Source organism: Ochotona princeps, chromosome 15 (assembly GCF_030435755.1).
Source record: "Ochotona princeps isolate mOchPri1 chromosome 15, mOchPri1.hap1, whole genome shotgun sequence".
Lineage (NCBI taxonomy): Eukaryota > Metazoa > Chordata > Mammalia > Lagomorpha > Ochotonidae > Ochotona > Ochotona princeps.
The window spans coordinates 23,795,433-23,809,612 of record NC_080846.1 but is presented as its reverse complement, the minus strand read 5'-3'; the positions used below and the strand labels follow the sequence as shown (position 1 = coordinate 23,809,612).

Below are 14,180 nucleotides of genomic sequence, written 5' to 3'. Positions count from 1 at the left end.
AACCCAAGAAAAGTACTTGGATTTAACTAGGCAATTAACTAAGACAGTCACAACATAGCACATCAGGCTCCTACTCCGTCCTAGAACCTGCAGTATTGTCATTTATTGTGAAACCAAGGAATTGAACTTAAATATATCCACAACATCTATACCACAGTAATCCATAGTACATATACTAACAGCTTAAAATAAATTTCTATTAACAGTTTTATGTGCATTGTAGTATAAGATTATTACCTGCCATATTCTGAAATGGCACCAAATTCAGGTAATGTTTCATCTCAAATGTACTAATGTCTTTACTAGTAGCAATGTCTTCTGCATTATCTGAATTAGAAATCAAGCCAACTACAATGTTATCAATTAAAATCGCTGCAGATTTGGATGTTAAAGCAGGTGAGTAGTACAGCAGAAAAAGTCTAATTCACAGTTTCAATAATAAAGGGTGCAGTTTCCCAGTATCTGACTCTTGCAATTGGTCGCTCAGTTTAACAACTGCCTCCTCCAACATGTAAACTCTACTTGCACAGCATTAGGAGATGTCTTTTATTTCAGAAGTTAGTTCTCACTGTTACAGGAGCACCACAAATTTGAAGGAAGAGGCTACAGTGAAAAATGAGCTCACTCAGATATGTTAAATAAAATTTTAACCACAATAGAAGGTACTGCAAAAGCTTTGTTCCAAGCACAGATCCCTTAATCGGGAGTAGTTCACACTTACCAAACACAATAGGCAAATCCGTTCTACAAGAGGTAAGGAAAAACCTAACTTAATTAAAAGATACCAGCAAATGGAACTGTGAAGGCTAACTTAAAAACCTTCCTAAAAATAAAATTCAAAAGCATACACACAGTATCTGTATCCCTTGACAGGGAATGCAGACATCCATAGGAAATGAGAGAAAAACCCGGCTTTAGGAGTTCGCAGGTGGAAACGGGCACACACAGCTGGGCAACTCAGGAAAACTAATCAAACTTTGACATTTTAAATATGTAAGAAAATTTATAATAGAAAAAAAAGTGGCAAATTGTTATTGTGACTTGATTTGCTTAAAGCATCTGCAAATTCACACTGGCATTAAGAAAACCAAAATTTCAAAAATTTACTCCTCTCTCTCCAAATATGTGTTTTCTGTGCAAAAATAAATCTCAAAATTGCACTAATACTTGTTTTAACTTTTGTATTATGAATTATCTGCACATGCTGCTTACAGACAATACTTATTTGTAAATTTGCTCATGCAAAAATTAGTGTGTGCAACAGGGAAACTGTTAATCCCCATACTTTTAAAAATGAGACCTTATTTTTTAAAACCGTTAAACCCTCTGAAATGTAACAAATCTTACATGAATATTCTTGTCTGTCAGCTAAAAATCTACTTATGTCATTGAGACTAAAAGATATACAAGAAAAAGAAACATGGTTTTTGTCTTGCAGAATTTTTGATTTTTAAAATGAGAAAATTTATAAAATAAAGAAATTCATGGTCACAAAATTTTTAACATTTTAATCCTAAACATTACAGGGTAGATAGATATTGGACCCTAACTTGACACTCCATAAATCCTAACTTTTTCAGTTTTCATCTTAAATGTTGCCCCAACCACTAAGACATTAGTGGTTTTACAACCTTTGGATTATGTAAATACATATTTCTGGAATAAATGCTACAAAAACAACAATGGAAGAAAGCCAACAAACTGCCTCTGTGAAGGAAAAGAAAGTGGAACATTCTGAAGCTTTTCGACACTTCTCTCTCCGTGTCTTATGAAGAACCTGTCAATTCAGTGCATCATGTGGTCAAATCCAATGGTCCCCATGCTGAATGAAAGTCTAACTAGTGTCCATTGATTCCAAGTTAGTGGACGTTGTATCTTTTTGGATACTTTCAAAGATGGCCGCCAACTCAGGGTTAGAACTGATCTGTGACTGGAATTCACTCATCAGTGGACTCTTTTCTGCTTCTGGAATGGTTAGCAGTGCTGCTACTGCTCTCATGGCCGATCGCTTTAATTCATCTTGCTTTTCAAATTCCTGCTTTACTGAGTTTGCCTTTACCTATAATGGAGTAAATTCAGATTACATGCTGTAAAAGACAACTCTTACGTAAAAAAATGACCACACGGGACTTTCTGGTAAAGAAAACAAAGTCACTCTCACACACCAAAAGAACATTAAAAAGATAATTTTAAAAACTGGTGAAATGAAAGCATTTCTGAAATCTTGATAGCTTTTTCCATATTACATGTTTTATATACACTTTTTGAAGATAACCACTCCCTTTCCAGCACCATATATGCTAGGTTCAACTGTTTAAAAGTAATAGCTGTCTCCTTTAAAGGGAAAGTTTTACACAATGATCTGCAGTAAATCACAAACTCCAGACCTACAGGTCGACACGCACACAGGGGCCCAGGGTGTTGTCTGCTTACCAATTCTGCCTCCAGCCCCCACCAAGAAACCAATCCCCTAGCTCCTGTTTATTTCTCATTCTTCAAGCATATTCACACCTTTACTCATGTAGTTACTTTGGTATGAAATCCCTTTTTCACTTCCTTGGCCTAAAAAATCCTTGATTTTTTTATCACCTTCACTTGAAACATTCCATGCCTCCCTTCCTAACTGGGCCCTTAAATTTTTATTTTTGGGCCCAACATGGTAGCCTAGTTGCTGAAGTCCTCACCTTGCTGGGATCCCATATAGGCAGCAGTCCTAAGCCCAGTGACCCTGCTTCCACTTCCCATCCAGCTCCCTGCTTGTGGCCTGGGAAAGCAGTCGAGGATAGCCCAAAGCCTTGGGACCCTGCACCCATGTGGGAGACCCGGAAGAGGCTCCTGGTTTCGGATCAGCGCAGCTCCAGCTGTTCCATCCACTTGGACAGTGATTCAGCGGACGAAGGTCTTCCTCTCTGTCTCTCCTCCTCTCTGTATATCTGACTTTCCAATCGGGAAAAAAAATAAATCTTTATAAAAAAATTTCTTTTTGTGGCTCACATGTTATGCTGAAGCAGTACTTCAAGACTCATATTGTTAGAGTGAAGCAAAGACTTCAAAACAGGAATAAGTTTTGTAACATATTATTATTCAACAAATTAACTTTTAAAAAACCGACCACTACTCATCATACTGGCATGAATAGATTTGGAAAACTAGAAAACACAACGGGAAACAATCCTGCACACACCAAGTCTGACCTAAAACAAGAGTAATCATTGATTACCTTAGTTGTACAAGTGGCACGTAATGGTTCAACAAGTCGGTCCAACCTCTGTAGTACTGCACTCGGACAAAGAGTAGACAGTCTCACCAACATCAAAAATGTTAGCATCTGTTAGGAACCAAGAAAAAAAAAATCAAATTTTCTAGAGATAAAACCCCAAATTCCTTTAAAGAGGAAAGACTGGCATAGAAAATAAAACCTTATCTAACCTTAAGACTACAAAGATTCCTCTGTAACATGGTCCAAGATTACAAATTCAGAAAAGCAATTTTTTATTCTGAGCTTTGCTTTGTAATTACCAAGGGGGCTTCAGAAATATAACCATTCCTCAGTCCAATCCCCAAAGATGCTGTATTTTTCAAAAAGCTTACGTGCACCAGTAATGTGGCATAGCAAGCCAAGTGCCACCTGCGACACGAGCATCTCACATGGATGCCAGTTTGTGCCCTGACTGTGCCACTTAAGATCCAACTCAGCTGAATGCCTGCAAAGGCAGCATTTGGGCCCCTAACACCCACGTGGATGACCCAGGTGAGGCCCCTGGCTTTGGTCTGGTCCAGCATCAGCCACTGAGCATCTGGGGAATGAACCAGAAGATGGAATACCTCTTTTGTCTCTCCCTGTCTGTAGCTTTCAATAAACAAGTAAAAATCTCATGTATACCAGAACTGAATCATCATGACACCAGAAAAACATCCAACTAGAAGAAAAGCTTTAGAGTAAGTTCTTACTATTTTAGTAAACTTCTTGGGGGGAAAGAAACCCACTATTCAGATTAACCCATAACTCCTTATCTTGGACCACAAAACTCACAGAACTAAACAGGGTATTTACTATCATTGTCATGTGGAGCGCTCTTTGAATTCAATATGGCTAAATTACTGTTTAACAACTACTATTGTATAAAACAGTGAATGAGGAAAAAAATGCAATTATTATCTTTCAAACTATCCTTGTACTGAGTTAAAATGGAAATGAGCAAACAAAAAAAACCCCAACAATTATAAGCATATTAATGGTTTTAAACCTAAAAAATCATCTTAGGTTTAGAAATCACTTCTTTTTACAGACTGCCTTGCATATCTGAAAATAGCTTTTCAATGGCGTCCTCTAACATGATTCTTAACATCAGATACTGGAAAACAAAAATCCGTCATTCACAGTCCAAGAGGCTTAACACTGAGAAACTCAAGAAATTCCACAAGTAGCACCTAAAAATCCCAAATCAACAGAAGCAGAAAAGAGCACAGATTTCGACTCCCAACATAAACCCTGACTAGACAGCTTCAAGGGAAAGGACTCCAGGATGGGATGATTGCCCAGCAAGCCAGCACAGTACCCTTCCATTGTTGTCTCCAATGAAAAGGGTTTTGGAATTTTCAACGTAGGTCAAAGATGTTAAACTGCCTCATCACTAATTTTCAATACTATATAATACTGAAATTCTGACAATACAATTTTTTCCTCACTTATAAATTCAAGGTCGCAAGGTGCCATGGAAAAGTCTTTAAAATATTCCATAAACAGTCACATCTTACCTTAATATCATAATGATCCTTCAAGCCATCTTCAACATGATTTAGAAATTCAAAGATATCTAGCCTATCAAGACAACTGTCTAGGAGTGTATACATACACTCAAAAGCTGCCTTTCTGATATCCAGACCGTCATCAACTGTGTGTTTAAATGGACCCATTTCTACCTGTTAAAGCAAAAAAGATAAGTAGGTATATAATTCTACAACAGTAACGTCTGACAAGCTTAGGTATAAACTGTAGTCGACTTCACCTCTCTTATGAGTTCCTTTCTAACTTTTGTTTCATTGTAAAGATGTGGAAGAACAGTATCCAAAAGATCCCTGATTAACGATGGCTTGTTATGCGCTGCTGAATTGAATGTGACCAAGGCAACTCTTCGTACATTCAAATCTGGATCTTCCAACGTTTTGAGGAAATCTCCTGAAAAAATGCAACATGTAAATTTAAAATATATTTTTTTTCCTAAATGCCTTTTTCCTAAGTGAATCGTAAAGTTTCTACCACCAGCAGCACAACTACCACTCATGAAGCGGAGTAGATTTTCCACTGAAAGCACCTTGATGCAGTGGATACACAAGTGCAACCATACAGTTCTTCAATATTACTTTTACAGATACTATAAAAGGAAGTTAGTTGCACAAAGAAGTAATGGGACCAGTAGCCAGTCTAACAACTTGCACGATTTTGTTTAGAGTTCACTAAAAGCAACAAAAAATTTTCCCATCAAATTCAAAACGACATAAGGTGCATAAGAGAGATGGAATATTATTAAAAAAATATTTACAATTCATCAAATAGCAAAGAGAACTGTACCTCCTAAAGCTCTATTTTATTTCTATATTCACCAAGAAATACACAAATTTGTGCCAGGATAATAATATAAAAGGAAACCACAATCAAAAATAGAGCAAACGCCAAAGAAGGTATCTAGGTATTCTTCAAAACAGATTTAAACCTGCTTGTTTCTTGCAAATATGGAGGAAAAACTGTAGTGCAAAGCACCTTTGAAATAATATAGATGGTGACTCAAATCGTGCCAACAGTTAAAAACATAACTTTGGGTTAGTTTAGGCAAGAGTCTGTATTTTTCAGCCACTGTAACTGGAGTCATACTCCGCAGTCTGTACCATGTTAAAGTGTTTATATCACACGCCAGATGTGCACATACAGCATTCATCATTATGTCATCTCAATTCAACCCCGAACAATCTTTTACCAAAGGCAGACAATGAAGGAGAGGTGACGGAAGACTTCAGTGTGAAGTTAAAATCATTTAAATGCACAGACTCATCGTCCCCATCCCTTTACACAGCATTACTAAAATGGCAGGTTAGAATTAGAGTGTGTATCTGCTTTTTAGTAAGGCACTTAAAATGTAAAATACTCTTAATATCAGACAAAATGGTATCAGATACAAACATCAGAGGTCTGGTATTCCTTAGTCCAGGAAGACAAACTTTTAAAAAGCTGCATGGGTGTAGAAAAATAAAAACTAGAATGATAACCTAATCAGATTATTTAGCTAATGATGTGATTGTATGAACTGGCTAACTGTTGCAAACTCGGAAAGATCTCACGTAACACTCCTGTTCTATCCTTTTTTGTAGAATACCAAAACAAAAATAAATATATCAAAGCAAAAAGTTAGGAAGGAAATGGAGGCAAGAATCTTCTCATGGAAATTTCAGTTACATTATTTATTTCTAGGTCCCAGCAATCTTTCTACAGTCCCAATTAAAAAAAAAAAAAATTATCATCTAATACAATGCAGAATGGCGAGAATTACAGTTCCTTTGCTATGAACCATCCCGAGCTCCTTCTGTGACGCTGGACTCAGATTTCCATCCCCAAAAAAGCACCACACTAAATTCTGATAGTTTTTGGCTTCCACAAACCAATGATGCAGACAATAAAACACAAAGTTATAAAAGCATAAATAATCCTAAAACTAACAGAGCGCAGTTTTTCTTGATTACTTCCTCTTAGTTCTGAGAATAAGCTCTATTTAACATTTTCCTTCTGCAGTTATGACTCTCTTAACACATGGCAGTCTTCTCAGACCCTGGAAGGTGATGTGCTGTAAGCAGTAATTGAAACCTAAGACCCCAGCGTCTCAAGGTAGATTCATTTACATCTGGAATCAAACTTCTGACTGGACAAATCTATAATTACCACTTAAATTTATCCATTTATCCTAGGTCAACACGAAACCTGACCATACACAAGCAGTTGACTTTAAAGACATTCTGGTGTATTTACTAACTCCAATTATCTGCAAAATCATCTTGGTGAACTTGAGTTTGATAGTAAATCGATCTTCCCACAAATACTCAGTGCATTTGTTTCCACTTACCTATGCAATTTTTTAATAGTGGATCAATAGGTTGAGGATGGTCAGAAATAGTAAATTTAACAGCTGTAACCACCGAGCTTCGAGCATATGATGAGCCTAGTTAAAAATAAATTGCAACACTATTGGTATGTAGTCCACTTAAACCCTAACATCATTTCCAAACCATTTTACATTAACAGCAGTGTTTTCAACTCTTTAAAATTCACAGATTTCTTAATTGTTCTCAGAATACTAAAGGAACAAAGTTTACTCACCACTCACTTTACAAAAACAAATCCCACTGGATTTCAAGAGAAAGTGTCTTCTAGGAAGGATGGAATCAGGGCAAAGGCAGTAGAGGACCTAGCCCTCATAACCAGGAATTAATTAAACCCACAAAAAGTTTATAAAATCCTCAAATTTTGTAAACTAACAAATTCTAAGTACTTCCACAAGGTCTTCAGACTGCAGTAATTTAAAAGTCATCCCTTCTCCACGTTTTAACACAAACCAGTAACATTAAAATGTAGTCATTATGAGGAAACAGATTTAACCATTACCTCGTCACTCTATCCTTCTAAACAAAACACCACTTTAATACAGCTCCACATTGTAACACAAGGTTCTACAATTTTCCTCATATACGTTAAAGAAAACACAAAACATGGTTTGGCTTCCTCATTAAACATCTTTCAAAAAAACCAAATGCCAATTAAAAAACATGTAGATACTCACCTGATATTAAATACCCCTTCAGGCGTGGAAGGAGAGTTTCCGGATCAATGAGAGTGAGTTTTCCTAGACATTCAGCAACAACATTTCTGGTTCCTTCCTCTGCACACTCACAGTGCTTTAACAATAAGGCCCATATGTTTTCAACATATGGTTTAAGGCCCAGCACTGATGCAGAGCTAATAATCTCCTTCAAGGAATGAAGCAGAAGGTACTGCCGCTTGGGTTGACTGGTTATTTCTTGCAGGACGAATGGCAGGTACTCGGGGAGGCTGCCCACACTAATGCTGCCTAAGGCATGGGATGCGGCTGATTTTACTTCCTCACTAGGAGACGAAAAGGCTTCTAATATTACAGATTTCAGTTCCAACTGCCCACTTAAGTCAATATGATGCCCAACTTCTCCAAGAGAAAGCAGAGCTAAGAGACGAATGGAATCTGTAGATCTTGAGTTCTTGACATCTTGAATGAACTGACCTACGACAGCTGGTCCCTCCTTAGGGCACGCTCGAGTAAGGGCAGCTACACATTTGGCAATGGAATAATAAGACTGCTTGTGAGTAAGAGCCGTGCTCTGAGAGTAAACTGGACCAGTCAGCATGCGCAACAAATCCATGTATCCTAAATTATTTGTTCCAGTGACAACCAGAGCTTGGAAAAAGTCTAACATGGCACTGAGAGCTCCCCCCTGCAACAAGGGTGATCTCACTAGTCCAATAAGTTCATTGAGGATAGATCCACTTATCTTTGAAAGGGAAGAGGGATATACTTTTGCCAGGGTAGTAAGAAAACTGATAGCCATCTGAGAAACATGCATATCACTTTCACTGATAAGAGGCGGGAGCTCGTCCAGCACTGCGTCAATCATGGCAGCTGTCAAGCTGTCACTGTAGTTTTTAATTAGAATATCTAGGGCAGAAAGGGTACCCAGTTTCAAAGCTCTCTGGTTTTTCCTGAGAAATGAAGCAAGGATAGGAACCCCTTCTCCCAGGACAGGCCTCAAATCTATCTTTAGTGGTGACCCAGCAATCAGTGTCAACGCTTTCACCGTAGTTAAACGGGTAATTTCATTCTTTAGTCTCTCCAAGAAAATCTGAAGTGTGTTAGGCAAGTCAGAACCCAAGTTGTCTCCAAGGTTGCAAATAATTTGTCCCATACAGGAAATAGCCCTTTCCTTGACTTCCTGATCAATGTCGGCTGCTTTTAACCTCTTAATGGTACAGGTAAACAGATCTTTGATGTAAGGAGTTGCATCAAACGAGGAAGGCTGATCTAACGGACGGATTACTTTGACAAGCTGTTGAGTAACAAGAAGTGCTTCTGAAGTAATCTTATAAAATGGGTCTCCAACACACGCCACCACAGGAGGGACCAGAGCCTGAACATGAGGATGGAAGACTTGAGGAGAGTGGTTACACAGGATTACATAAAGGCATGACAAAGCATCAATCTTCAAATTTGATGAACTTGATTTATCATTCAGTGAGAAAATGATTCCTAAAAAGTAGACAAAAATTAATTATTTCATGCAGTTTCAAGGAAGGGGAAAAAAATTAAAAACTGTCTCCTCCACCCTAATACACATTATCGCAAAGGCAACAGATTTCACAATCTGTAATAAATATTAAGGCCAAAGATTTGGCCTCATTTTTTAAGTTGCTTTCTACCTAAAGGTACCCTCAAGACAGATAAAAACATTAGTTCAATGTACAAATTAAGTAGTCACAAATTTCTCCTTTAAAGGAAATGATCATTTAAGCTTAGTCTTAACAAAAGACCTTTAAATCCCTAAAGAAATACACCACTTCTTTCATACCTGGCACAAGTACTGGAATGTGCTGTGTTAGAGCCCCAGGTAACACATTCACCAGCTCCGTTAACATGTTAAAGCAGCACTGCCGCGTCTTCACACTCTTCTCTTTCATCTGCTTATGCAGAGCTCTCACAATGTTGGGAACCTGAAATTACACCACACTCATTACTATGGCTGCATCAGTACACTTAACACGATTACTAGCAATGACAGAAAAGGAGAAATTTACTTCTTCACTACATCTTTTCCTGTTGGGTATTGTGAACACAAATAAGGTTGCTGAACACAAAATAAGTCTGTTGTATATTCTCATATATAGAGAAAAGCTATCATCTATACAGAGAAGCAACAAAATCAGCTTTTTCTTTGTTAACTTCGATTAGAAAACGTATGGGCTGACACCAGGGTGTGGCAAACTGGCCCTCTGCTTGCAGTGCCAGCACCCCGTTTGGGCTCTGGTTTGGGTCCTGGCAGCTCCACTTCTAACCAAGCTCCCTGCTGGTAGTCTAGCAAGGCAGCAGAGGATTCAAGTCCTTAGATCTCTCCACCCATTTGGGAAACACAGAGGAAGCACTTGGCTCCTGGCTTTAAGACAGGCTCAGCTCCAGCTGCCACAGCTAATTGGGGAGTGAACCAGCGCATGGGCAATCTCCATCTCTCTGCAACTCTGCTTTTCAAATAAAAATAAATGAATCATATGAAAAAAGATGCAGTTTGAAAATACATCCCTCCATCTTATTTCATGGCTGTGGACATCTCCAGCCCGAGTAATTTAAAGTACACTAAAAACAAACAAAAACAATCTTATAAGGAGTATGACAAACGAAAAACAGCAAACATGAGCAAAAAGGAAATAAAGACACAGGAGAACAAGTATAAACCAGACCTGTTTGCTTTCAGTTTGTTGTTAAAATCAATCACATAAAATACAGCTTTCAGCAAAAGGGATATGATTCAGATACTTGCTCTAAACTTCTAATGTCTTGTTAGAAAAATCTAAATAGATTGTCTACTGAAAAATCTCATGGACAGATGCCTGGCAATAGAGCTTCTAAAATTATTCTAGAGCAAAACAAATTAAAAAGCAAAACAAAACAAGAAAAGCTGAAAGTATAGACAAAGCAGTAAAAACCTCCAGCAACAATCCTGCACAGATAGGGCTAATAATCACAGAACAATGACTCAGTGTCATGTATACATACTACTTCAAGACAAGATAATATGGTATATGTACATCTTTGCTTTAGTTCAATCCTTTTGAAAATCTGGTAATGATTAAAAAATGGACATAATAAATGTGTACTTAATACATATAGAGTAGACTGAATATTAAATAAATGGAGATATGTTTAGGCCAGGTCTAATACGCAGGAACAAAGGAAAAATGCCTTTAGGTGAAAAATATGGGTTTCACTAAGAAGCGGCACTTATGAAGTACTTAGTAAACAGTAGGGAATACCCAAATACATAGATAACTGTATCCCTCCCTATCCTTGATGTGCTATTACTGAGCAAACCCCACTTGCAAACGAGACTGGCTTTAACGAAACAACCAATGAACGCAAGTGGTCACATTCTGCACTTTGAAGACTTCTCCATTAATCTTAAAGATAAAAAAAAAATGAATGAATCTTAAAAATCATCTAACATTGCTCATCAAAAATAACCTTGATTAAATGCATTAACTTCTACACAACCATACCCTAAGATTTTCTACAGATTCACCTAAAGACATTTTAGAACTCATATTTCCAAATAAAACCAATTGTTTTTCAAACATCACATTTATCATCACAACTTCCAACCCCACCTGACTCTGAAGCATGGTGAGAGGTGTTTCTCCCTGTTCCATTGCATCAGGGTCACACAGCCAACTTTGCACAGGACGGGTTTGCTTCAAAAGAGAAAGGTATGCATGAAAAACGTCGGCTTTCACATTCTCTTCACGCTCCTTAAATCTGGATATCAGTGCAGGAGACACGGTCTTGTAGAATTCTGGGAGCATTTCATGTCTTGTGCTAACCACAGCATCCAAGCACTTGGCAGCAGCTCGTCTCACTTTCCAGCTCATGTCATCATCGTCACTGTATTCATCATCACTCCCTAAAGGGAAATAATTTCACACAGAAGGTAAACTCTAATATTTCACTAACATATACATACACAGGAACAGTTAAGATTAGAAAGGGCTACAACTTAAATGTATACAGAATTTCTCACACAAATTAATCCCTAGAGGAAAATGAGCATGACTGCAGTTTCAACAGTGGATAGAGATCTGCTACTTACTTATATCCCTTTAAAATGAATACATTAAACTTATTTATAATATAAACTCTCACAAAATCGTCAATTCTTCAGCCAGCCTTAAAGAAAAATTCAAAGGACTCACAACACTACAGGAAAATAAGCAGCAGGGGAGTTTATAAGGTAAACTATGAAATGGATTTGTAGTTACAGATGGCACGGTAACAAGAGCGGGCGCCAATCCCAGGACATGCTGGAGAGCTAATTTTCTGGGGGCCAACAGAATCCTAATAACAGTTTTGTAGTAGTGCTTTTTAATAGGTTAAATGGAACATCCATAACTCTACCTTTTCCCATTCTGTCTTAAAGAACTGTGTAACAAGAAAGTGCTGCCTACATAACACATTACCATTTTCTCCAAACTCATAATGGTAAATCTCAAATACTGTAAACACCACTACTAAGAACCACATCCCACTGATACCCAACAGCTAAACTGCGTAGAGCTGTATGTGTTTGTACTCTCTAAATACTTCCTGCTACAACACTAATCAAGCTGAAGCACTTGAATAATACAAAATTAGGAAAGTATAAAAGATAGTTTAAAATTACTTAATAAATTATGCTTAAATAATATAACCCAAAGATGTTTCAGTGGGTGGAGCTGGAAGTACGATGGGATGATAGGTCTTTACTCACTTATATTCCCATTAATTATTATAACTGCTAAAATAACCAGACAGACCTTAGAAAATCCTAAAATACAGATTTTCCAATCTCAAAATGGTTCACTTAATTTCATTCACATCAGTACATTACACAGGAAAAATCCAACAAAAACTAATCACAACACTTAAGTTAAAAATAAAAGATACGAGAGAGCCTTCACCTTTTTTTTTTTTAATATTCACTTATTTATTTGAAAGGCAGGATTAGAGAGAGAGAAAGAGGGAGAATGCTTCTACCTGCTGTTTTACTTGCTAGATGGCTGTAATGGGGCTAAGATTGGGCCAGGCTGAAGCCAGGTCTGGTCCTACATGGTCCTACGTGGTCCTACTTAGGCCATCTTCCATTGTTCTCCCGGCCACATTAGCAGGCAACTGGATCAGAACTGCAACAGCCAAGCCTCGAAGGCAACCTATGTGGGATGCCAGCACTGTAGGTAGTGGTTTTACCAGGTACAACATAACACTGGCCTCAAGGGCCTTCATTTAAAACAGATCAAATACAGAACTGCAGGGATACAAGCTGAGGCCATCACCCATTTGGGAGACACAGGTCAGAGTACCAGACTTCTAACTTGGCCTAAGTCAACCCTGGTTGTTGGGGGACATTCAACATATTTTAGAAACTGCTTCTCAGAAATTTAAGCTTTTCCTCCTCGCTGCCTCTCCTCCTCTCTGCATATCTGACTTTGTAATAAAAATAAATAAGTCTTTAAAAAAAAAAGAAATTTAAGCTTTATTGAAAATAAGATTATAAGAAAATGAACAAACGTTCCAATCAGTACAATTACATTGATTTTTATAATTTTAATTCATATAACTTAGAACAGCTGGAGGACTTATTCTATTAGCACAGCAAAAACCACCATTCACTGCCACTTATATTAAAAACAGAAGTTTTTGGTTTTGTTTGGTGCTATTCCTCTTCTTCAAGAAAACATCTTGAAGTATCATTTGCAGGGCAGGTTTGGAAGAGGTAAATTCTTTTAACTTTTCTTTACTGTGGAAGAATTGTATTTCATTTTCAAAGACAAAACAAAGTTTTGCTGGGTATGTTATCCTAGGCCATCTATTTGTTGTCTAGAAGAGACACATTTCACCAACAAAAATCAGTCGAAACTATAATGTATGGGTTTTGTTGTTTTCTGTTCGTTTCATCTCTTCAAAACACTTTCCTCTGATTAAATTCTTCAATGACTCATAAATCATACAGTAGCATCATTTTATGCAAGAAGGTTCTTGATTTTTTTTTCATTTCTTCAGCGACACATTAGTCATTTAGTAGCATGTCATTTAACTTCATAGTGTTGTTAATTTCTTTTTTCTCCCTGATGCTGATTTTGTTTTGTAGCTTTTCATTTAAGGGGATGTATAGTAGCTGTGTAATGGAGACTGTCATATCTAGTAACATGTTATTTAACTTCATGGCATTGTAAATTTCTATTTTCTTTCTATTGCTGATTTTGTTATGACTTTTCATTTGAGGGGATGTACAGTAGCTGTGAAATGGAGACTAACATATCCAGATGTGAGGATGCAGTGTAGTATGCATTTCTGCTTCCAGACAAAGAT

The 14,180-nt window shown here is 37.4% G+C and overlaps 1 protein-coding gene across 1 annotated transcript in view; it reads right to left on the bottom strand.

Moving 5' to 3' along the window:
- Positions 1-527: 527 nt before the first annotated feature.
- The window catches only part of CAND1 (cullin associated and neddylation dissociated 1), a 32,289-nt gene continuing 18,636 nt past the window's right edge, over positions 528-14,180 (bottom strand). The window contains exons 8-15 of the mRNA XM_004583004.3: positions 11,447-11,739; positions 9,640-9,781; positions 7,827-9,320; positions 7,113-7,208; positions 5,010-5,179; positions 4,759-4,923; positions 3,221-3,328; positions 528-2,059 (exon numbers count right to left, since the gene is read on the bottom strand). Of these exons, the coding sequence (XP_004583061.2) occupies positions 1,835-2,059; positions 3,221-3,328; positions 4,759-4,923; positions 5,010-5,179; positions 7,113-7,208; positions 7,827-9,320; positions 9,640-9,781; positions 11,447-11,739 (2,693 nt within the window). The 3' untranslated portion in view covers positions 528-1,834. The remainder of the gene's footprint in view (positions 2,060-3,220; positions 3,329-4,758; positions 4,924-5,009; positions 5,180-7,112; positions 7,209-7,826; positions 9,321-9,639; positions 9,782-11,446; positions 11,740-14,180) is intronic.